At 36.5% G+C, this 22,911-nt stretch overlaps 3 protein-coding genes across 3 annotated transcripts; 2 read left to right on the forward strand and 1 right to left on the reverse strand.

The window, feature by feature from the left end:
• Nucleotides 1-1,126: 1,126 nt before the first annotated feature.
• LOC109152891 (thioredoxin H-type 1-like) lies at nucleotides 1,127-2,551 on the forward strand. Its single transcript, XM_019300569.1, has 3 exons — nucleotides 1,127-1,323; nucleotides 2,023-2,145; nucleotides 2,243-2,551. Exons 1-3 carry the CDS (start codon nucleotides 1,222-1,224, stop codon nucleotides 2,387-2,389), a joined length of 372 nt encoding a protein of 123 aa, XP_019156114.1. The 5' UTR covers nucleotides 1,127-1,221; the 3' UTR covers nucleotides 2,390-2,551.
• Nucleotides 2,552-3,282: 731 nt separating this feature from the next.
• On the forward strand, nucleotides 3,283-9,695 carry LOC109152746 (pentatricopeptide repeat-containing protein At1g19720). The gene is made up of 9 exons (XM_019300393.1): nucleotides 3,283-6,118; nucleotides 6,352-6,376; nucleotides 7,094-7,165; nucleotides 7,261-7,473; nucleotides 7,583-8,050; nucleotides 8,140-8,385; nucleotides 8,470-8,841; nucleotides 8,939-9,163; nucleotides 9,294-9,695. Exons 1-9 carry the CDS (start codon nucleotides 3,474-3,476, stop codon nucleotides 9,585-9,587), a joined length of 4,560 nt encoding a protein of 1,519 aa, XP_019155938.1. The 5' UTR covers nucleotides 3,283-3,473; the 3' UTR covers nucleotides 9,588-9,695.
• Nucleotides 9,696-10,620: 925 nt separating this feature from the next.
• On the reverse strand, nucleotides 10,621-17,097 carry LOC109152883 (cytokinin dehydrogenase 5). Its single transcript, XM_019300556.1, has 5 exons — nucleotides 16,317-17,097; nucleotides 15,473-15,600; nucleotides 14,704-14,979; nucleotides 12,888-13,150; nucleotides 10,621-11,171 (listed from the first exon to the last, which is right to left on the reverse strand). Exons 1-5 carry the CDS (start codon nucleotides 16,888-16,890, stop codon nucleotides 10,838-10,840), a joined length of 1,575 nt encoding a protein of 524 aa, XP_019156101.1. The 5' UTR covers nucleotides 16,891-17,097; the 3' UTR covers nucleotides 10,621-10,837.
• Between the last annotated feature and the right edge of the window lie 5,814 nt (nucleotides 17,098-22,911).

The following is a 22,911-nucleotide window of genomic DNA, read 5'->3' on the forward strand; positions in this document are numbered from 1 at the left end:
TATAGGGAAAAGTGTCAAATGAGTTATTGAACTTCTTGTTTTTGTGTAATTTGGTCATTATTGAACTTAAAACATGTGCAATTGAACCATCAAACAAGCAAAATACGTATAATTGGGACGTTCAAACCAAATCCTAGTCATAAAACACTATTACATAAGAGTTAATGCCAATTTTCTCTACCTATCACATATGATATTTCTATTGTGATTTATTACTCTTATGTGATTTGTAAACTATTATATAAGAGTGAACTTTACCTTGTATATACTTTTGAATAGTTATTGTAAATTCTATCGTGATCAATATATATAGTTCTAACATACATTATGTTGAGTTTCTAAATTAATTTTTGAACAATTAAATTATTAAATTACAACAGTTATAGTTGGTTGTGTCCATTGGCCCGTTAGCTCCTAACAAGTAAACTTGACAATATCAAAATATAAGATATACAAGAAAAATGAAAGATGCTGAAAACAAAAGATAAGATATGAGGGAATCTCAAAAATTCAAATATTATCATCTCATCCTTGTCCTTGTTACAATATACGAAGTATAATACAAGAATATAAAGGAAAGGAATACTTCTTCTTCTTCAAAAAAAGGAAAGGAATAATTTAAGATACTTCTACAAAACATTGCATTGAATCCTCATAATGTCCATAAATAAAACTTTATAACAACAACATTTTAGAGCACACGAAACATTTAAGTGTTTTCGTAATTGAGTGAATTAAGTAGTTAGCAATTTATTAGGGTGTATAATTTTAGAAAAAGAGTTTTGAATAATTAATATTGGAGGGTGACGTCCAAAATGAATAGCAAGTTCGATTTTTAGTTACACTTTTTATTTTATTGGTTTCAAAAAGTAACAATTTTTCCTTAAAAAAAAAAAGTAACAAGTTTTATTAATAAAAAAAATATTTCTCATTTCGACACATTTTACATGATAATGTCAGAACTCGGAACCTTGGAAGAATCTGGAACTCCAAAATGACATATCGCCTCACGTCTGGACTTCTGAGCCACCGAGCAAATGAAGAGTAAAACCACGTTTTCGTGGGGGTCAAGTCCGTAATTTTGGTCATTTCACACCTCACCGCTCCCGCTATATAAGCCGCTCCAAATTCCAATGTTCTTCCCGCAATACGAAAAACGACTTTGTTTAACATACTAAATCTTAGGAATTTCAGGCTTTTGGCTTCTAGAGAAGAACGGAAATGGCCGCCGCGACTTCTTCAGAGGAGGGACAGGTGATCGCCTGCCACACAGTGGATCACTGGAAGGAGCAGTTCGCTAAGGGCGTTGAGACCAAAAAACTGGTATATTCTCTTCCGATTGATCAGTATGGAGAATCTGCTTTACTTTCTCTCTTGTTTCGTCGATCTAGGGTTTTGAATCTGCTTTTCTGCGGTTTTGCTGAAACAATTTTGGAAATTACTCGTACTACTTACTAGTTACTATACCTTGCTAGTTAGATTAGAATCATATGCACAAGCACGTTGTTTATGTTCCTGTTTTCGTTTCGTTGAACTGCAATTGATCAGCACGCTCTGTTGTTTCTGTTCCTTTTTTCGTGTTTTGTTGAACTGCAATTGATCAGCACGTTTTGTTGTAGTTGAAACGTAGAATTCGACTTATGGAGAATGTTTTGGCTGCATTAACTCTCTTCTACTGTATACTCCGTCATTTTTTGTTCATTTTCCTTTTTCGATGTAAATTGGATTCTATGTTCGAGAAATTCGTGTGTTTATAATGTATTATCTGCCTTAGATTGTGCTTTGGTAGGCCATTTCTGAGATTTCTGTAAGGCAAACAACTATCTGGGCTCTGGACATCATTCAGTTCATATACTTATCCTGCAAATCAGAATTTTTATGTTGAACCTATGTGTTTTAAATTACTAATGAACAATTTTCAATTGTTGATTCGTTGTAGTTTTAAAGTTGTTGCTTTCTTCTTTGCTCTGCCCATGTGAAATAATTGCCACAGTTGGCTTACATTTATGCTCTTAAATGTAGGTGGTTGTTGATTTCACTGCTTCCTGGTGCGGTCCTTGCCGTATGATTGCTCCAATACTGGCTGAAATTGCAAAGAAAATGACTCATGTGATATTTGTCAAGGTTGACGTTGACGAACTGCAGGTTTGTAGTCCTTGATTTTCATTTTTGTTTTGTGAATGTACATACTCAAGTTGTTGCAGTTCGGGTATCCCACACTGAAGCTGTACTCTTTCCGCAGGGTGTGGCTGAGGAGTACAAGGTGGAGGCCATGCCGACTTTCGTGTTCCTCAAGGATGGCAAGGAAGTGGATAGGATGGTGGGTGCAAAGAAGGATGATCTGCAGAACTGCATAACTAAGCATGCTGCAGCAGTCATGACTGCTTAGTCTCAGAGAAGAAGGGTGATCTGGTTTCCTTTTGTCATGTAACAATAATTATGGACAGCACTACTCTCTAGCTCTGTCTATATACTCTCTCTGCCATTGTATTCATCACAACATTGTGTGAAGCTTTCTGATGTTATTTGAATGAAACTGGATTCATGTTTATTGGCTGTGCCCCTAATATCATACATTTTTCACGGAAAGGATGGGCTGAAATGCCTGAAAGTGGGTGATAAATAGGAATTGTGCACTCTTGCCTACAGGTGAAATTCCCTAGCATCCGGGCCCCCACCCTTTCCCACTGTAGTGGAGAGAGAGCAGCATAGACTTAACTCAATAGTTTAGTAGACGGTATTTGAAAGAGAAGACCAACGTTTGAATTTGGCGGGAAAAGAGGTCAATGTTCGAACTTTGACAGTAGTTAGATACGTTGTGAGCATTGGTCAAATGCCATGTTGGCTGATCCATTGGAATTAGGGAGGGAGGGCTAAATTAATAGCTTATTAGGTTGGAGGACCCAATGTTCACAAAATGTAGATTGGGTATAGTTCTCCCACTACTAAGATATGAAAATTCACTTTTAATTTCTCAATTTTTGTGATATTTTTTACTTAAACTTTTAACTATTATTAATCTCTTTGAATTCCGGAGGAATTAAAAGTAAAACTTGTTCATGGAAATGACAGTGAGAAAAGCTCTATGTTATTTATTGGAAAAGATTATTTTAATGGTTTTTTTTTAAAATTAAATTTAATTATATTAGTAGAATTTCCATTTAAGTTATAAGTATATAAATATAAATATTATTTGCTAAAATTAAATTAAATTAAATATTAAAAAAAATAGTTGGGGAGAGGATGACGTGGGAAGATATGATCACAGAAAATCAGACTACGCCGCAGATGATTGGCTCAGAAGCCTTCACTTTCTGCAACTCGGACCGATTTGAGTTTCGTCGCTCTAAGCTTCGCCGTGAATCAACGACCGGAGCTTCGTCGCTCCCAACCTCGCTAAGAACAGCGAAGTTGAAAATTCATGTAAGAAAGGGGGGAAAAGGAGAAGTTGAAAGAGTAGTAAACCGCTTTCCATGGAGAATGCACTTCTTCCCTGCAAAGCCGCGCCAAAAAACCCTGAAATCCCGCATAGACCACCGCAAAAGCTGAGAACTCCCCCCAGCAAAACAGTGCCCTGTGTCACAGATTCCCAGTTGCACCATCTCTGCATAAACGGACGCCTCAGGGAAGCCATAACTGCTCTGGACACCATAGCCCAATGCGGCTCCAAGGTAAAGCCAGGAACTCTTTCGCGCTTAATCGACGCTTGCGTTGATTCACACTCAATACATTTGGGCCGTAAACTGCACAGCTGCATGGAATACGTACTTGAATCTGCAATCCCGTTTATAGAAACAAAATTGATCGGCATGTACGCTAAATGCGGCTCCATAACAGATGCATATAAGGTGTTCGACGGAATGCGTAGCAGAGACCTGTTCACATGGTCCGCGATGATCGGTGCGTGTTTTAGAGAAAGCAGGTGGATTGAAGTTGTAGAGCTTTTTTATTCAATGATGCGGGATGGTGTTGTCCCCGACAGTTTTCTGTTTCCCAAGATTTTAAAAGCCTGTGGGAAGTGTGGGGATGTTGAGACTGGGAGGTTGATACACTCTATAGTGCTTCGGCTAGGAATGGATATGGAAATTCGTGTGAGTAATTCGATTCTTGCAGTTTATGCCAAACATGGGTGGTTAGATTCGGCGAAGAGACTTTTTGATTACATGGAGGTTAGAGATATAGTTTCTTGGAATTCCATAATGTTGGGGTATTGTGAGAGAGGTGAGATTGGGGAGGTGCAGAGGTTATTTGGATTAATGCAGAAAGAAGGGTTTGAACCTACGGTGATTACTTGGAACATTTTGATGTCTAGCTATAATCAGTTGGGGATGTGTGATGCTGCGATGGAGATGATGAGAGAGATGGAGAGTTACGGGACGATTCCAGATGTCTTCAGTTGGTCCTGTATGATATCCGGGTTGGCTCAAAACAATAGGAGCAACGAGGCATCGGAATTGTTCCAAGAGATGGTTCTTAGTGGGATTGAACCCAATGAGGTATCACTTGTGATTGCTATATCAGCATGTGCTTCTCTTAAAAGTATAAAGAAGGGGAAAGAGCTGCACTCAATTGCTGTGAAGCTGGGATTCGATGAAAATGTTGTAGTGGGCAATTCCCTTATTAATATGTACTCTAAGTGTGGTGAACTTGAGGTTGCTCGAAAGGTCTTTGATATGATTACAGAGAAGGATGTGTGGAGCTGGAATTCGATGATTGGAGGATACTGCCAAGCTGGATACTCTGGCAAAGCCTATGATCTCTTTGTGAGAATGCAGGACTCTGGTGTACCACCAAATGTTATCACGTGGAATGTGATGATTAATGGATACATGCAAAGTGGAGATGAGGATCAGGCCTTGGATCTTTTCTTGGCAATGGAAAAGGATGGGAGTATTCAACGGGACATTGCATCATGGAATGGTCTTATTACTGGTTATGTGCAAAATGGGAAGATAGACAAAGCATTGGGTATATTTCGGAAAATGCTTCTCTCTCGTGTTAAACCCAATCCAATTACCGTGCTGAGTCTTCTACCAGCATGTGCAAACATAATTGCAGCCAAAAAGGTGAAAGAGATCCATTGTTTTGCATTGCGGAACTTTTTCACTTCTCACTTGTCCATTTCTAATGCTCTAATAGACGCTTACTCAAAGTGTGCGAGCATAAACTTTGCAAAAGCAATATTTAATGGGATGCAAGCCAAAGACATCATCTCCTGGAATACTATGATTGCTGGTTATGTTTTGCATGGATGTTCAAAAGATGCTATTGAGCTTTTTGACCAAATGAGACAAAAAGGATTTAAACCAGATAGGATTACTTTTGCAAGTTTGCTTTCATCTTATGGTCTTGCGAAAATGGTTGATGAGGGGAAGCATATCTTCTCTAACATGATAGGAGAGTATGAAATTAATCCTGGCTTACACCATTCGGTGGCTATGATAAATTTATTTGGTCGTTCAGGTATGCTTGAAGAAGCAATGGAGTTCATTGAAAGTATGGCCATAAAGCCTGATGTTTCTATTTGGGATGCCTTACTTACTGCTTCTCGAATTCATGGTAATGTAAGATTAGCAATCCATGCTGTGGAACATCTGCTAGAACTGGATCCCGGAAATGTTGTGATTCATCATTTGGGTTTACAGTTGTATGCATTATGTGGTGTTTCTGAGGATGCACTAAACCGGAAGTGGCATGTGAAGGGAAGTTTGGCTGAAGCATCACTTGGTTGGAGCTGCACTATAGACAAAGACACAGTTCATACTTTTGTTACGTGTCACAAAAGTCAACTAGAAACTGAGATTCTACAATGTTTAACAAAAAATAATGCATGGAAAACCACACGGTCATATCCTTGTAAAGGAGTTTGCATCATGGAGGAAGAGAAAGAAGATACAGGTTGGGTTCATAGTGAAAAACTTGCACTTGCCTATAACCTTATTAACTCTCCTCAATCATCTGACGCTATTAGAATTGTCAAGAACCTGAGAATTTGTGGTGATTGCCATAGCATGGCAAAGTTTATCTCCAAGACACATGGGCGTGAAATATACTTAGATGACTCAAAGTGCTTGCACCATATTAAGGATGGGTATTGTTCCTGTAGAGATTATTGGTAGTTATGAGTACATGTTAACCCCCCCTGTTTATAAGGATTCCGCTTTTCTGAGGGAATCATGGCTTTATGGAAACAAATTTTGTTTTTCTATGCTAAAGGGGATCATCTCAATAAAGAAAGAGGACAAAGCTCCAAAAAAGAATTTCTCATGTTGCAGTAAATAGAAGTAAGTTTCCTGCTATTTCCTTAGTTCAAAGTTGGCTCTTTTCTTGACTATATCTGTCTCTTATCAGTATTAGGAAGTCCTCTATTTGGTCTGTGAGTTAGGAATGGAACTAGGAATCAAGAGCTGGGTGTTTTAAACATGATATGTATTGAAGATGCATAGATATAAATGGTATAAACATCCCAGAAATGCTGATACTTTTTAGATTCATAATATTAATTGGTTGAACTTAAAATGATGTCTCTGCTATTCAATTTTTTTTAACGTGTCATGGCTTGGAATGTAACAGAAACAAGCTTTGCCACTCTGGAGCCGAGTAAATTGACCCCTTAATATTTTAATAATTTTTTAAAAAGATTATTAATAGTCATTTCCTAATTGGAATGGTGAAATTCTTGACACTCCTCATCTGACTGGGAACCATTAAGAGAATCAAGCATCTGAATCTCATGCAAATGACATCAATCATCTGTGACAGTATTCCTCCACTGCAAAATGTTGCATGACAACTGGTTGGATTTCCTTTTGCAAGAACTTTTCTTTATGGTTCTTGTTGGAAGTCATTTTCTGTAAAATAGAAGTATAGAACATTGTTGCCATCAGACATTATGTATGCAGGGAGGTCTAAAAGGACCAAATGCTTTTTTTTTTTTTTTTTTCATGGGAGAATCAAATTCTCTCTCATTCAGTTCTTCCCCTCCAAAGTGGAACATGGAATTTCCAATAAAAAAAAGACCTCCCCATACACAGACCCATTCTTTCTCAGTCTTCAAATATGCCATACACCTGCCCCATAGGGGAGTAAGTAAAACAATTTGTCTGCTTACATATCCCTCTCATCTGCTTCTCCAAATATTGTCTTTCAGGGGGTTCAGAAAATGGTAATTTTTGGTATTATACTTGTTACACTGTCTTTTAACCGTACTTTCAACGCATTTCTATGTTCATATAGATTTTTGTGATCTTTCTGTTGTAGAATTTTGGGGATTATGGCAAACAGATCACCTCAGTTGGGCCATGGGGAGGTCAAGGTGGATCTCACTGGCATGATGGAGCGTATTCCACCATACGCCAATTGGAGATAGCTCATGGAGCAGGCATTGACTCCATCACAATAGAATACGATAAAAATGGATCCTCAGTTTGGTCAGACAAGCATGGTGGTAATGGAGGTGCTCAAATTGATCAGGTGAGTTTTTAACTAAGCCCTGATAGATGTAGTCAAATTTCGTGATCATTGAAGGGCTAATGAGCTCGGCTTTGCTAAATTCAGAAAACAAATTCTACTTCTGTTGCAGGTTAGACTTGATTATCCAGATGAGTTTCTGACCTCTCTTCATGGATATTATGGTAGCCTGCAAGAATGGGGGCTTGCCATCGTGCGATCACTTACATTTGAGAGCAATAAAAGAGTATATGGACCTTTTGGCGTGAAAGAGGGGACCTATTTTTCTGTGCCCATCACTTCTGGAGGAAAAATCGTTGGTTTCCATGGGAAAAGTGGCTGGTTTCTTGATTCCATTGGAGCTTTTGTAGAGCCAATTCAAAAGCCTTTGTCAGCAAAAGCCATTGTCCATTCTCAACAGTCCTTAATTCAGGGAAGTGAGAAATACGAGTACTCAATGATTCAGGGGAATCTCGGTAACAACCATGAATTCATTTTTGCTGTGAGGCAGAAGGAAGATTACAACTCCACTGAGTCCTATTCTATGTCGAGGCAAAGTTCTAAATCCTCAAATTTCAGTTACGCAGAACCAGAGAACAAGGTAAAAATAGTCTAGCAGATAAATATCTTCTTTGCTCGCTCCAAAGGATTACTCGGGATTTGATTATTTCTTGAAATGGTATGCCACAGGTTCCCGTTGCTCTCCTTGGACCAGTTGAAAGGGTCCCTTCAAAGACATTTAAAAGTGTCGTTACATATGGACCCTGGGGTGGTAGTAGTGGCAGTGTTTTCGACGATGGAGTCTATGATGGTGTTCGGCAAATTCAGGTATCACGTAATGTGGGGATCGTGTCAATCCGAGTTTGCTATGAGCAAAATGGACTACCTATCTGGGGTAGCAAAAATGGTGGCACTGGATCTTTTAAAACTGACAGGGTAAGAAGATGAAATCAAATAGTTCCAAATTCAAGTTTGTTCTGATTTACGGTCATACTGTAACTATTCCTCTACTTTCTGCAGATCATTTTTGATTATCCATCAGAGATCTTAACTCATATAACTGGTTATTTTGGACCTTTAATGTACATGGGGCCTAATGTTATAAGATCTCTCATGTTCCATACTACAAAGGGAGTATACGGTCCCTTTGGAGAACAAGTAGGAGAAAAGTTCACTACAAGGTTGAAACAAGGAATGATCGTTGGCTTTCACGGGAGGAAGGGATTATTTCTCGATGCAATTGGTGTACATGTGCTTGAAGGGAAAGTATTCACACCACCACCCACTTCCCCAGCATCCACCGCCATTATTAACCTCAATGAAGTATCAACTCCCGAGGCTGAAACTCCTAAGTGGTCTTTTAAACTAGGAAACCGAGGATTTGCCCAAGAGGTTATACTCTGCACTGCCTGACCAAACTGATATATGGTCTGTTATTTGTATGCCATGATTCTATTTGGCTCCAACCTCAAATGTTTGATCTTTATAGGTGGCACAACGGGTTGTGAAAGACCCCGCCCCATACGGACCAGGTCCATGGGGTGGGGATAGTGGGAAACCATGGGATGATGGAGTGTTCACTGGGATTAAACAGGCTATCTTGACAAGATCCGAAGAGGCAGTCTGCTGTATTGAAATCGAGTATGATCGATATGGGCAATCTGTTTGGTCAGTGAAGCATGGTGGCGGTAATGGTGGAGAAATAATTAACGCGGTAATTCTTGTCATACTTGCTGAGCATATACTATGCAATTCAACTATCAGCTTACGCTTTTAGTTGAGATGGAACACATGCTTCAATTTGGTATCAGAGCCATGCTAAAGGTCATGGGTTCAATTTGCAGGTGAAACTGGAGTATCCTAATGAAGTGCTAACTTGCATAAGTGGGTACTATGGACCTATCAGCCATGGCATGAATGTGATCAAATCTTTAACATTCCACACAACCAGAAGGAAGATTGGGCCCTTTGGTAAGGAAATGGGAACATATTTTACATCAAACACGACAGAAGGAAAGGTTGTCGGCTTCCATGGGAGGAGTGGAATTTACCTGGATGCCATTGGAGTCCATATGCAACACTGGCTGGGAAATCACAGAACTTCCAAGGGGTTCTCTCTTAAGAAACTCTTGCATTAATTATTTTTTATTTCTTCAAATTCATAAAATTATAAATAAGTGCATTGTTGACTGATAATTTGATATATACTGAGAACCCTTGGGAAATAAAATTGAGATTTTTATACATATGGAGTCTTCAATATTGTTCACTTTTGAGCTGAATATTTACTATTATAGTGTATTGTTGTGTTTATTACTTAAAACTAAGCGCTCATTCATATTTGTGTAGCTGCATATCATAAAAATGTCGACACTAATTTGTTTAAATTAAGATTTAAGAGTACTTAAAATAGTGTGATATTTGCGATTTACTTTTATATATAAGAATTTTTAAGGCGTTAATCGACAATTATTTAAGGCAATATAAAAATATACATGGTTGTATTTGGTGTGGATGCAAAAGATTTTAGTGGGTACTATTAACACATTATTCCCTCCACCCCACACACAATGAGAGTTTGCACCTAGAACGTGTAAACTTGTGCCTTATAACAATTATATTGTGCACTTTTAGAATGTTCGTGTTGCAGTTTTGATTACTGTTTATATTTTGCACATTTAGAATTTTTGGTGTACACTTTTATACTTTATGAAGTTTCGTTTCCTGAGTTGCACTTACAAGTATAGTCGTTTGTATATTTATTGTTTGTATTGAGCACTTTAAAAAAAATAAATAAATAAAAGGAAGCAAGAGACAAAAAGGGGTAAAATTAAAAGAGACATTGAAAAAGAAAAAGATGGGGGCCTGGTCGGGGCCAATCCATGAAAGAAGGAACTGAAAGCCCTCACACATAAAAACATGATTGGAAGGAAACAAGTCGGGCGGTCTGGGATCGCGTGGACAAAATGGCAATTTGCCCACTCACCTCACTCCACGTCGCTAAACTACTTCTCAACCGCACCATACATAATCTAAATCAAATTTGGAATAGCCAAACTTCATAAATGTCATTCGAATTAAATCCGGGTTAATATAACCAACCTCTACAAGTGCATCTCGAGTTGAATTTAGATTAGTCTCGCAGTTATGGACAATCCCGAGAATATTGAATAACATAAGAAAATATAATATTTTATTAAATTACCTCGAGAAATTAACCCTAAACAAAGGGGGAAAAAAGGAAAGAAAGTAAAAAAAAAAAAAGAATGCTACAACTTTCACTTCCTACCCCTTAATTATGTACAACCTATCGCTACTAATAAAAGTTAATATTTGATATTTAGCTTAATGATACACATAACACAGTAGCTAGCATCTAAGCTAGCTGTCACCATGAAGCTGTCATGGCGTTAAAAGATGGGGTGAAGATGAGTTGTCCGGTGGACAAAATATGCTTTGGATCGAACTGTAATTTCCTATGCTGAAACCTCTCCCACTTCTCTCCAAAATGTTCTTTCCATTCTTGCTGCGTGCTGTAATGGGGGAGATACTGCTTCATTTCGATTCCCGATTCTTTGCAGAATTTAAGGATGTCTCGGTTTTGACTTTGAAGATTCTTTAACGTTTGAGATTCGTTGCCGTTCTCTACGGCGGATCTTAGAAGCGCCACCAGATAAAACACTTCCTCTTCCGGTGTCACCGCCGAAGTCCTCTCATCCCATCTGTTAATTCACATTTCACTTTTAGCTCAAAATATTCCCGGAGGCCAATAAAGTAAAATTTATCAAAAAATTTCACGAAATTAAGTCATTTCTGTATACTTATACTATAATTATAAACACCAATAATATGCCTGATTGCATCGAATATAGTCACCTGATGCAAATTGTAAGATAGGGTGATAAAATTTAATCAATCTTTAAATAATACGTATAATAGTGAAATAAAATTTAATCAATCCAAAAATTATTTAATTGGTAACCTAAAATATGAACCAAACTTATAATATTATGATTAGATTAATTTGACTTGAATAGTCTACTCTAGAATTAAACATAGGTTTTTTGTTAGTATATTTTTTTGAAGATTATTTGGAGTAAAATGAGTACATAGGAAAACTTCTACTTATAATAAGTAGGGTATATGGAACAACGTAGTGATCGACACGACACACAGAACATCCCATCAGTCATAGTTGGTCCCCTTTGGTGGGAAGATCTCTCCTGACATCAGGATCTTCCTCTTTGGACCATCTCTACCGTCCATTTCACTTTTTTTTTTTTTCCCTCTTCCCCCTCTCCATCTAATTAACATCGTGAAAATTATACCAAGACTAGCTTAACTTATTGGTTCAATAAACAATATTTGAGAGAAGAAATCAAAGTTTGAATCTTGACAACCACAGTATTAAGATTATATTCAAAATGAACAGATCTCTTGCTCTGTTAGACCATACTGTAATGTCAGAGAAGTGGACAGATCCCTTACTCTGTTAGACCATAGTGTAATGTCAGAATTATATCTAAAATGGACAGATTTCTTACTCGGTTGAACCGTGGTGTAATGCTCTTATACACCGTGTAAAAACGCTTTGCATGTGCGCCATGTGTCACATCACACGTGTCACCCTAATTCCCCACCACCACATTATTATTCTACAACTGCCCCCTTCACCTAATAAATGGTTCACTAAAAGAAAAATTTTCCCCTCTTTAATTTTCTTCTAGCATTCTTCCTATATTTCATGCCAAAAATACTAAAAGACGGATTTACCCTCAACTCCGAGCTTTCAACTGCCCTTACCCTAGAATCTTAACCAATGAGATAAATCATAAGATATGTCTTATTTATAAAACCTCAAAAGTATTTGTACATTATTACCCACAATACCAGGTCAACTCCATACGCTCTTATTGGTAAAAATTGTACATTATAATATTATATTAAACCTTGCATTTTCCCGTTGTTAGCAAAACAAGCTATAGTTAATAAAGTTTTATTCGGAAAATACCCGAGACTAAATCACTGCTGGAAATTATGTAATTTCTGACCACTTTTGACTTGTTTTAAGATCACTTTCAGGTGGTCGAAAATTTCATAATTTTCAGCAGTGAACACTATTCAGTACAGTGTATATGGTCTTATAAGAAAACATGAAAAGTGTCACAAAAGGGAGGTGGCATTACGGCTAAGTAACACGTAAGGGACAAAAGAGGACATAGATACAGTATACACATTGCATGCATGCAGCATGGCAGTGTGGGTGTATGTATATATGTATACATGTTACCTAACAACGTAAGAGAGAGAGAGAGAGAGGGGACAAAAAAACAAAACAAACAAAATAAATGAAAATTTTGTAACGTTATAGGTATGAACAGCTAGAAAGAATTGACAACATCAAAAAATGAAAAAATTGAATTATTAATTAAACTTACTTGTTCTTGTTCATGGGGTAGATAAGGATTGGCCCACTGGTTTTATTCCCCAAAATGCCCTTGAACACCCCTCTGTCAAACTCGTCGATTCTTGATTTGGGGACGAAGAGGTTTAGCCACGGGTGCGGCACGTCCCACAGCCCCTTGGACCGGAGTTTCAACTCCGCCTTGTGAACCCGGTCCAGAAAATCTACGTAGGGTAGGTCCGTTGTGAAAACTGAACTTGGGATAAATTTTAACTTCTTCAGTAACACATCTATCTCCTGCAATAAAACGTAATTAATTAATGACTAAATTTTAGTTAGGCAACTGATTTATCTTGAAGGGTAAAATTATCATTTACAGACACCATTATGATTTATGAGAGAAATTTAACAGAAAAGTAATAAAAATAACAATTTTACTCAATAAATCACTTATTTAAAATTTGATCATCTGTGACAAAAAATTAGACCAGAGAACTAAATATTAAAAAAATTAATAGTAAAAACAAATTAATAATCACCTCGTAATTATTATCATTAATTAATCTCGTCAAAGTGAAGTCATTAAAGAAATAATTGTAAGTACAAAAAAGGAGCCGCGGGGCTGAGCTGTTACTTTTGTCAGGGATAACCTTTTAATTAATTAATTCCTAATGCAATTAATTAAATTGAATTAATTAATTAATTAATTAATTCTTAACTGAATTATTAGCAACTGGGGTGGGTGGACAGCTTATGTTAATTGATGTGTTAATTATTATATAAAAATATAGAATAAAGTTGGGGGCTCGATCATAGGATGAGCCCTAGTTGATAGATTATGGAAGATCTTGTGTGTTTTTTTGTGCATTTTTTATTTTGTCTTTTAACAACCGATGATAGATGCTTCTCATGCAACATTCAATTTAACTATAATCCCTTCATCACTAATAATAATAATAATCATCATTTATATAATCTAATGACTTTGGATTCTTCCTAGATTAGTTTAGGTTGATAAATGTGGAAAAAACAAGAGCTATGACAGCAATGCTAGTGGTGTTTTTTCTCTTTTCTGGGTCCAGAATACGAAAGATTTTCCCTATTTAGAATTAAAAATGTATTATAGGCGGGCTATGGACCGCCTACGGCACCAAAATAGTGAAATTAAAGTTAAACTAAGCATGTTTTCTCTTTGTGGATCCAAATTACGATATATTCTTTTTTTAAGGTTAAGATATACAACTAAGCATAATTTTGTCTTTTCGGATTTAGATTATGAGATATTATATCTCTATTTAAGGTTAAAATATCTCTTAAACTATTAATTGTCTACGATGCTAATGTAGTGAAATTGAACCTAAAATAAGCATGTTATTCTACTTTCAAGTTCATATTATAAAAGATTGTATTAATTTAATTTAAAATTTCAATATCTCATTGATTATTAATTTAACTATCTGCAATACTGTATATACAACACCTGAGCTATTTATCTATAATTTACTCATACAAGAAAGTGGGCAGCTAATAAAGCAAACCCTATAGCTAGCTAGAATTGGAAACCACTAATTAATTAATTTTGATATAATTATTAATTAATTAATTAATTTTAATTGTTAAAGTCTAATCTAACTAGCTAGAACATGCATGTTACCGCACCAAAACCCTTTAGGCTTTATCCATCTTTTGTTGATTCTCTCTATTTCTCTTGTGATTCCCACATGGTTAGTGCTTATCATGTGTGTGCATCAGTCAACAAACATAATAATTAACATTAATAAAACATCTTTATTAATTAATTAATATCTTTAATCAGTTTTCCCCAGGATTAAGGTAACTTAGTAACGAACCTGATCCACGGTGTCGGCGGTTGATTGGTCGTAGTTCTTAGTGATCTCCAGGCAGTACAGCACGCCGCCGTCGGACTTGACAGACGAAAACTTGACCGGATTACGCGGAGAAAAGAAGGATGATCTCCAGTTGTTAATGAGGCCTTCATCGACTATCACGAAACCTTCGACATAATCGAACTTCTGCGCCGGCGGTTGCCCATGCAGAGAGATGAGATACTCTTGGTCTTTCGTGAACGCCTGGAAATCCGAGTATAGTACCCTTATCCACCTCACCTGTTCATCATTAACGTTAATTCTTACATCCCATTATACTCAAATGAATATTATAATCAAGAAATTATCTGTCTGGGACAACCCAGTGAAGTTAATTTCAGAACTGCACATTTAAACTCGTATCATACTGAGACTAATCTTAAATGCTGGCCAGATTAGTGCTAGTACTGTCCCATTCTGGTTTTCCATACGAGAGGGGGTTCAAATTTCTGACTCTTCTTATGAGAGTGCACAGATCAGGTTAACCAAGCTGGTTATATTAATGGTATTGATACAATAGAAAAACATTATACATAATTGTACTAGGCAGCTGGTCAATTATGTTAGTTTGTTTTGACATGTCTTGTCGGCTCACACAAAGGGTACTTGGTACTTTACATTTACCCCAACTTTAGACCCAACAAACCATACTTCGACAGCAAAGGTTGCAGATTTATGGGTGAAAAGGATAGAACAATAGAACCAAACATAGGAGAGGGCCAAATATAATTACCCTTTGAGGAGCATGTTCAAGTGCAATTCTGGCTCTTGTGATCACCCCAAATTGTCCTAGTCCTCCCAGCACTGCATGGAATAGCTCTGAGTTTTGCTCTTCTGAACATGTCACACTTTCACCTTTACCTGTACATTATATTATTAATTACTTCAATTCAAATATGTCGATATGTATATCAACCTGCAATCATTATTCCAGAGTATGCACTAGATCAGATAAACTCTGTCTTATAACCTTAGTCGGTCCAGTGAAGTGAAACTTGTAAGTTGTAACCTTATGGTTACCAAGCTAACAGTTTAACTGGGATTGTCCCCACCAACCAACCAGGTATTATTGGGACATGAAGTGACAATACTCACTATAACTCCAAAAATGTACATATATAGTTGAGTCTATAACAAAAAACATCGATACCCATTGCACCGAGCACTATCATAAAATATGTAACTCTACAAACATGAATATTTATATCGGTGTTGATTGAGATTGTGGAGTGTTTTTATTGTTGGTGGAAAAAAAAAAAAGAAGAATTAACTAGGGTGGTGACAGGTGAGCTGATGATTATTACATGGAATCAAGAGATTATTCAATTATTGAGAGATTTAGCATAAAACAAAACATCCCATGTGGAATTATATCAGAGACAGTGTCAAGTACATGTCTGTAAAACATGTTCCAATGCAATCTTAAATCTTCCAGTGAAGAAAAAACAGATTAGGTGACAAAATATTGGCCTAACATACCATGTTCTATGTTAATTATTATTATTACCAAATTTTAATTAATGATGTTTTTTTGGAACTGATTTAAAAAGGTTAATTAAAAAGGGAAAATTAGGAACCTGTGACGACATCGAGCTCGTGGACGTTGGAAATCTGAGGGCCGTGATTGAATGCTTGGCCGCTGATGCCTGCATTGGAGAGAGTACCACCAACAGAAAGGTACAAGTAATCAGTCCACGATTTGGGTGCGAGTCCATGCTCTAAGGTGGACTTGAGCACATCAATCCAGAGCTCCCCGCCCCACACGTCGGCGTACATGAACTTCTCCGACACCAGCGGCTTTGGGACGGCGGCGGCGGCGCCGCTCATTTGCAAGACGACGCCGGCGGCCGTCATGGCCTGGCCGTTGATCGAATGGCCGTGGCCGCGAGCGGAGACGGTGAAGCCGTGCGCCGACTCGTACGCCGCCCTGACGAGCCGCGCCACGTCGCCGGCGTTCGCGGGCCGGAGCACCGCCATCGGCTCCACCCTCCGCACGCCGCCGAAGTCAACGGACGCCGCCTCCAAGTCCGCCGCCTCCGCGCTGAGCTCGCCGCGCACGGCGAGGCGCGAGAGCTCCGTCGGGTCCAATGTTAGCCCCACGGCGACGATCAGCCTGCATATCGCCAGCGTCACCAGAAGCTTCGTATCCATGGCGGTTAGAGCGGTGAAGGATAAGAGAATATAATGCGCCGGGAACGAGAAAGCGGCGCACGATAGGAGCAGTTAGTATGGGGAAGTGAACAAAATCTCGTGCCAGCAGCTAACGTAAGCCGGACTGCACTTTATAACATGCAGAGATCGAGATTCTGCAAATATCGTTCACGTTAATAACTTTTTAAAAATTTTTTTCTTTTATTTTTTTTAGTGTCTATGAAATGCGATACTGGTCGAGAATTTATAGGACAGGAAGGGGGGAGGAGAGGGGTTCACGTGCGAGGGGAGAGGGAGACACGTGTGAAGGAGGGGAGTGGGGCCCAATGAGGGATACGGAGGATCTATGTGGGGCCGGGAGTGAGGAAGCCGTTCACGTGGGCTCAGCGACTGGACGAGCTGAGCTAAATAAGACGACTCAGCTCTCCCATTCAATCACACATATACATACATATATACATTCATTTCATCTTCCATGCAACAATGGACTAAAACGCCAAAATTCACACAATTCAATAGACTTAGTAGAAGAAGAAGAAAAGGAAACCTCACTGCCATTTCACTTTGCATTTGCATTTACATTTGCACCCCAACCAAAAAAGATTCTCCTTTTCGAGATTAGTTATACCAGGTATGAGATAATGATTCAGTGTATGTCAAATTTTAAATGAATATAAAGTCAATATAATTCGACAATACAGTCAGGATTAGGTTAAAACCAAAGGTTCCTTTTAGGTAGCTCGAGTTCTTGTAAAAAAACGTTGTTTTGAACTCATGCTCAACGTGTCTTCGTGCAAGCTCCGACACGGTCTCAATAAGTGATTTTGTGTGGTGGAGTTGCAGTTGAGTACGTAGGACTAGTGTGCACTCGAGTTGCTAATGTGACTCTAATATTAATCCATACCTTAACTATACTAAAAAATCTAACATATACGCGTAAATTTAGCACAAATCTTATTTTCATTTGGACAAGTTAAATAAATAACGTCTTCCTGCAAGCTTCGACACTGCTCAATAAGGTACTTGATTCAAATTTTATAAATAAATAAATAAACCTTGATAGAACAAATTAAAACTCATTAAAATAAAATGTAACCGTAATTAACTTGACCACGAATTGGTTGAAATTTAGTGCGACAGTCATAATACAACAAAAAGAGAGGTTAATATCAATATACAATAGTCTAAAGAGGTTAAGCTTAGATTGCACATTTCAATTAGGTGACGTCTATCTTAATTAACAATGAATATATAGTAGCACTATGGTTTTATAAATTCCAAATAATGTCAAAATTTGGTTAGTTGTTGCCTTATGGTATGCTTCAAATTAGTTTAGTGAGGTCAATTAATGGTTGCAAATATTTTAGGTCAGCTTGAGCATTAAAGAAAAGGTATTTCTATACTATTGAGTAGAAAGTAAATTATGTACCTTCATATTTTATTCTTATATATAATTATTATAGCTGACCGCGGCTCGCAAGCCAGTCGGTCAAAGCTCAGTTCGAGTTGAACTTGAACCGGCTCGTTTCACGATGACTTAATGTCTCAACAGATATGACCAAATGCTCATGTGCACACTACTGGAAATTCCATAATTTTCAACAGTGGCACAAGTGGATTCGTCCACTTTAAACATAATCTCCACACTGATTCTGCCGTGGTTCGAATATTGATCTGTTCTCTCAAATACTGTCTACTGAACCAGTGAGTTAAGCTCGTACAGACAGTAATGACTTAATTTTGATTGTTATCATAGTAGGTTGTGCTGTTGAGGGCCAGAACTAGAAAACTTCTTCTTCTTCTTTTTATTTTTATTTCTTTTATTGAGGTGTCAATCGATAAATGGACAATAAAACTAAAACGCTATAACATGGATAGAAAAGGTAGTGTAGCCAAATGTGATATGACTGAACAAGATAATCTTGTATAAAGAATGACTTACTTGAATTGTGGTCGGATGGTCTTCTATCTATATGGAATCATATTTCTGAATAATTAAGAATAATAATTTAAGGATGTAGAATGGCCTGGTAAGAATCATGCCTCTCCCATCAATAATTGTACTGTTAATGTTGCGTTAAATGCACTGGGAGACTTTCTGCGTTTTTCTAAGATTTGATTTTTTTTTTGAAAGGTAAGATTTGATTTGATTATTGATCACATATCACATCCATATATGGCTTAGTTATATATACAACCTCTTTGTACGACAACTTGCGTTGGTCTTTTTAATTTGAGGCGATCAACTATGAATAACCTAAACGGATTTACCTCTTTATTATCCATTGCAGGCTAAAGTTACAAGACATCAAGACGGGCTCACCTAGAACACTGCACGTTCGAATATATATCTGTTGCACGCTTTCCTATAAATCAAAGAATATGTACTACATATTGGATATTTATATAGTAAATGGTTGAATATATTTATTTAGACATGTCTACCGAAAACATAATAATATTTTGGTAGAAATTTTATATTTTGATTGATCAAGAATGTTTGGAAATTAATTTTCATGATTTGTAGAAGTTGGATGATTTAGAGAAGTTAAGTGAAGTTGTTCAGAGAAGTTAGACCGATTAATATTTCTAGAGAAGTTAAGAGAAGTTGTTTAGAGAATTCAAGTTAGACTGATTAAATTTTCTTGAATTTATTTTCCTTGAGTTTACTTCTCTAAGTTTACTTTTCTTGGGTTTACTTCTCGTGAGTTTACTCTTCATGAGTTTACTTCTAGTAAGTTTACTTCTGAAGAATTAAGTCCATAAGGTTTATTGAAAATTTCCTGGTCAGTGATCAAACATCCCCTTTTGTTTTCTGGTTTTCAAATTCCGGAAAATATTTAAATTATTCATAGTCTTACTACTTTTTAAAAAAAAAAAAAAAAAAATATATGACATCGGGTATCTCCACTATTATTGTAAGATTAATATCGACTCAATCCTAATTGTACCTGAGCTTGACTCTCACTCAGTGAAAAGCCTGACCCAAAGTTCTCTTATTCGGAAGAAAATCTTACGCAATGCTCTTTTTTTTTTTTTTTTTTTTTTTTTTTTTTTTTTTTTTTATCTATAAGGAGGGGGATATCCAAGAGAGCAAAACTAGCTATTGGCGCCACATGGGGATGCCATCTAAATCATCATGAAGAACGTTCAAAACCTCGTCCGGTGAATTATATAGGATATGCGGACATTTAGGGAAGTACTTGGCTCTACGTGCTATGGCGTCGGCCAAGCGATTCTGTTCACGAACTGCTAGCGACAACCTCCATGTATTGACGCAACATATATATATATATATATATATATATATATATATATATATATATATAATATTTGTATGTATATATGTATATATAGTGTATGTTTTAGTATTAGTATAAAAAAAAAACTAGTAAATATTAACAAGTAAGGAGTTAGAGTAGTTGGTAAGGCATGTGTTTGTTAATAGGAAATGTCTTGGTTAAAATCCTTGCATTAACATAGTTTTACATATTTTTGAGTCCTTCTCCTATAGCTTCAACACAGTCATTTTTTTAATATTTTTTTTTTGAAAGCATTTTTTTAATATTTAATATGTGTAATTTTTAATGTTTTTTCTATTCAAATTATTTTATTAAATTAATTATGTTTCATATTTTGTTATGAATATTTTAATAAATTTTTGATGTGTTTTATTTTTCGCACATATCCAACAATATTTACAACTATATTTCTTAAGTAATGGTTATATATATATATATATATATATATATATATATATATATATATATATATATAAATCTTAGGTAATTTATTTATTTATTTTTAAATTATCTCTTTTGTTTTAATATTTCGCTTTTACTGGAAAAAATTTCTGAATCTGTTCTTACGTCTTCGCCCCCCTCAATCGAATTTCTGGCTCCGTCCATATATATATATATATATATATATATATATATATATATATATATATATATATATATATATATATATAACTCATAGTTCTTTGGACAACAAAATGATAGTGTTGAGGCCGGTGAAGGGTCAACTAACACCATGCCTCTATGGCTCTAAAAAATTTGATTGTGGTATATAAGAAAATATAATTGCGCTTTTGTTCTGAGCTATAGCTTCTTTCTTCTTTCTTTTTTTTTTTTTTTTTTTTTTTTTTTTTTTGATTGGGTAAGCTATAGCTTTTAGTATAATGATAAACGCTTGATTCTAATTAGTGGTATCAAAGTCAAATCACAACTGTGAGGTATTCTCAATCTTTATAACGTAACTTCTGTTAATTACAATAACATGTAAATACATATTATGTGATTGATTTGTCTCTAACTTAAAACTTCTTTATGAAATGCAAGAAAACATAGGTAAGTATAGTATCTTCACATAGTTTTTTGGTGAAATAGTATTTATTTATCTACTTTGGATAAAAGGGGAAGAAAAAGGGTTATGTACTTGGGTTCTTTTATCTCCAACTGTCGGATACTTTTTTTTTTTTTTCTTTTTTCTTTTCTTTTACTCCAGCCTAAATAATATCACTTCAAAACTTTCAAAAAATGATGATATTTTTGTTCATAAAGCATTCAATTCAATATCATTACAATTCTGAAATTAATTTGTACTTGGTTATGGTCATGATCGCAAAGTTTAATACAATCTTACAATTGCATTTGATGTGGTAAATACTCTCGGGTATACCGATATGAATAAGAATTGCAGTATAGTAGCTCGGATAGTGAAAATTGAGAGTCGGAGGGTCCCGAGTGTATAGGTACTCTTGAGAGAGAATTGCCAAAAGGTCCCTCCTACCTGTCTTCAATGTGATGTGGTATTTATAGGAGTTTGGGTGAGACACATGTCAAAAAGTCAGAATGTATGACATGTGTCCTTCATGCACTTGACGGTTTCAGAGGCTAAGGAGAGACGTCTACGTGTAACGAAATATCCGACTCACCAATAAATGTCATGCCCGGTTCAAATGTTATTATTGATGCTCGTCTCTTATTACTTATAAGATATTATCGGGGGCCTAGCCGAGCAGTCACGTTGGGACCGAGCACAAAGGTTTTGGAGCAAAGACTTATTAAGCCAAGGAACCTTGCCTTTAGATCGCATCGGGTGAGTACTCTTGATAAGTCAGACGAGGTTAAAAACCAACCCTTTCTACACATGGAGTCGGATTCGGTAAGATGTACAGAACGTGGGGGTTGGTAGACCCAGTGTTATTCCCTATCTGCATTAACAGTTCGCTTATTTCACAAGCAAATTAAATTAAGCAATTGGGTTAAATTAAAATCAAGAGAGTGGAAAACGATTATTGTATCTAAATGATCACGAGTTTGATTCTTGTCAACACTCTCTCAGTCAAGCATATTGCATATGGTCTTTCTAATGCGCGCAGTTTACCTCTCTTGTGTGGATTACAAACTTTTACACATGAGTATGATTTACCTAGTACATATCCTCTGATCATATAGAAACTAAAAAAAAAAAAATCTAAATAAATATATCTTTTTTTTTTTAATGAGTGACTAGGAAAACTCGGCATGCAGTTACTACGCAATAGAGTGCATTGAGTAAACTGCACATGAAATGATGTAAATTGCATGGCTTGCCCAAGAGGGTGTTGGTAAGAATAAAATTCGTAACTTTAAGATACATGAATCATGTTCAACCCACTCGCTCACCCCTTTGGCCATAAATAAATATCTCTTGCTCGCATGGGCAGCTCAGTTGGTCACAGTGGTAAAGTTTAGGAACAATGACCAGGGATCGAGTCTCACCAGCAATAGTGAGGGATGCTCCTTGTGCGCAGTAAGCAACGGTCTAGCACTCTAACTTCTGTGTTCAGTTGAGTTACCATGATTTAACCTTTTGGGAATAACACTAAATAAATATATGTCTCTTTATCTTATTATGAGCTGCTAACAACCATGCATTTATTGGAGATAAGAAAGTGTGTTCACCTAAGTTAAAGATAAGAAAATGTGTTTTTCAAAAAAAAAAAAAAAAAAAAAAAAGAAAAGAAAATGTGTG

This window comes from Ipomoea nil, unplaced genomic scaffold, assembly GCF_001879475.1.
Source record: "Ipomoea nil cultivar Tokyo-kokei standard unplaced genomic scaffold, Asagao_1.1 scaffold2480, whole genome shotgun sequence".
Lineage (NCBI taxonomy): Eukaryota > Viridiplantae > Streptophyta > Magnoliopsida > Solanales > Convolvulaceae > Ipomoea > Ipomoea nil.

Excerpts from the sequence above, each read along its gene's own strand:
- LOC109152891 (XM_019300569.1), top strand. The coding sequence starts at position 1,222 with ATGGCCGCCGCGACTTCTTCAGAGGAGGGACAGGTGATCGCCTGCCAC. Across the intron at positions 1,324-2,022 it reads GCGTTGAGACCAAAAAACTG|GTGGTTGTTGATTTCACTGC; the intron begins GTATATTCTCTT and ends TCTTAAATGTAG. Across the intron at positions 2,146-2,242 it reads TTGACGTTGACGAACTGCAG|GGTGTGGCTGAGGAGTACAA; the intron begins GTTTGTAGTCCT and ends CTCTTTCCGCAG.
- LOC109152746 (XM_019300393.1), top strand. The coding sequence starts at position 3,474 with ATGGAGAATGCACTTCTTCCCTGCAAAGCCGCGCCAAAAAACCCTGAA. Across the intron at positions 8,051-8,139 it reads ACGCAGAACCAGAGAACAAG|GTTCCCGTTGCTCTCCTTGG; the intron begins GTAAAAATAGTC and ends GGTATGCCACAG. Across the intron at positions 9,164-9,293 it reads GTGGAGAAATAATTAACGCG|GTGAAACTGGAGTATCCTAA; the intron begins GTAATTCTTGTC and ends TTCAATTTGCAG.
- LOC109152883 (XM_019300556.1), bottom strand. The coding sequence starts at position 16,890 with ATGGATACGAAGCTTCTGGTGACGCTGGCGATATGCAGGCTGATCGTC. Across the intron at positions 15,601-16,316 it reads CGAGCTCGATGTCGTCACAG|GTAAAGGTGAAAGTGTGACA; the intron begins GTTCCTAATTTT and ends TATAATGTACAG. Across the intron at positions 11,172-12,887 it reads TACCCCATGAACAAGAACAA|ATGGGATGAGAGGACTTCGG; the intron begins GTAAGTTTAATT and ends GTGAATTAACAG.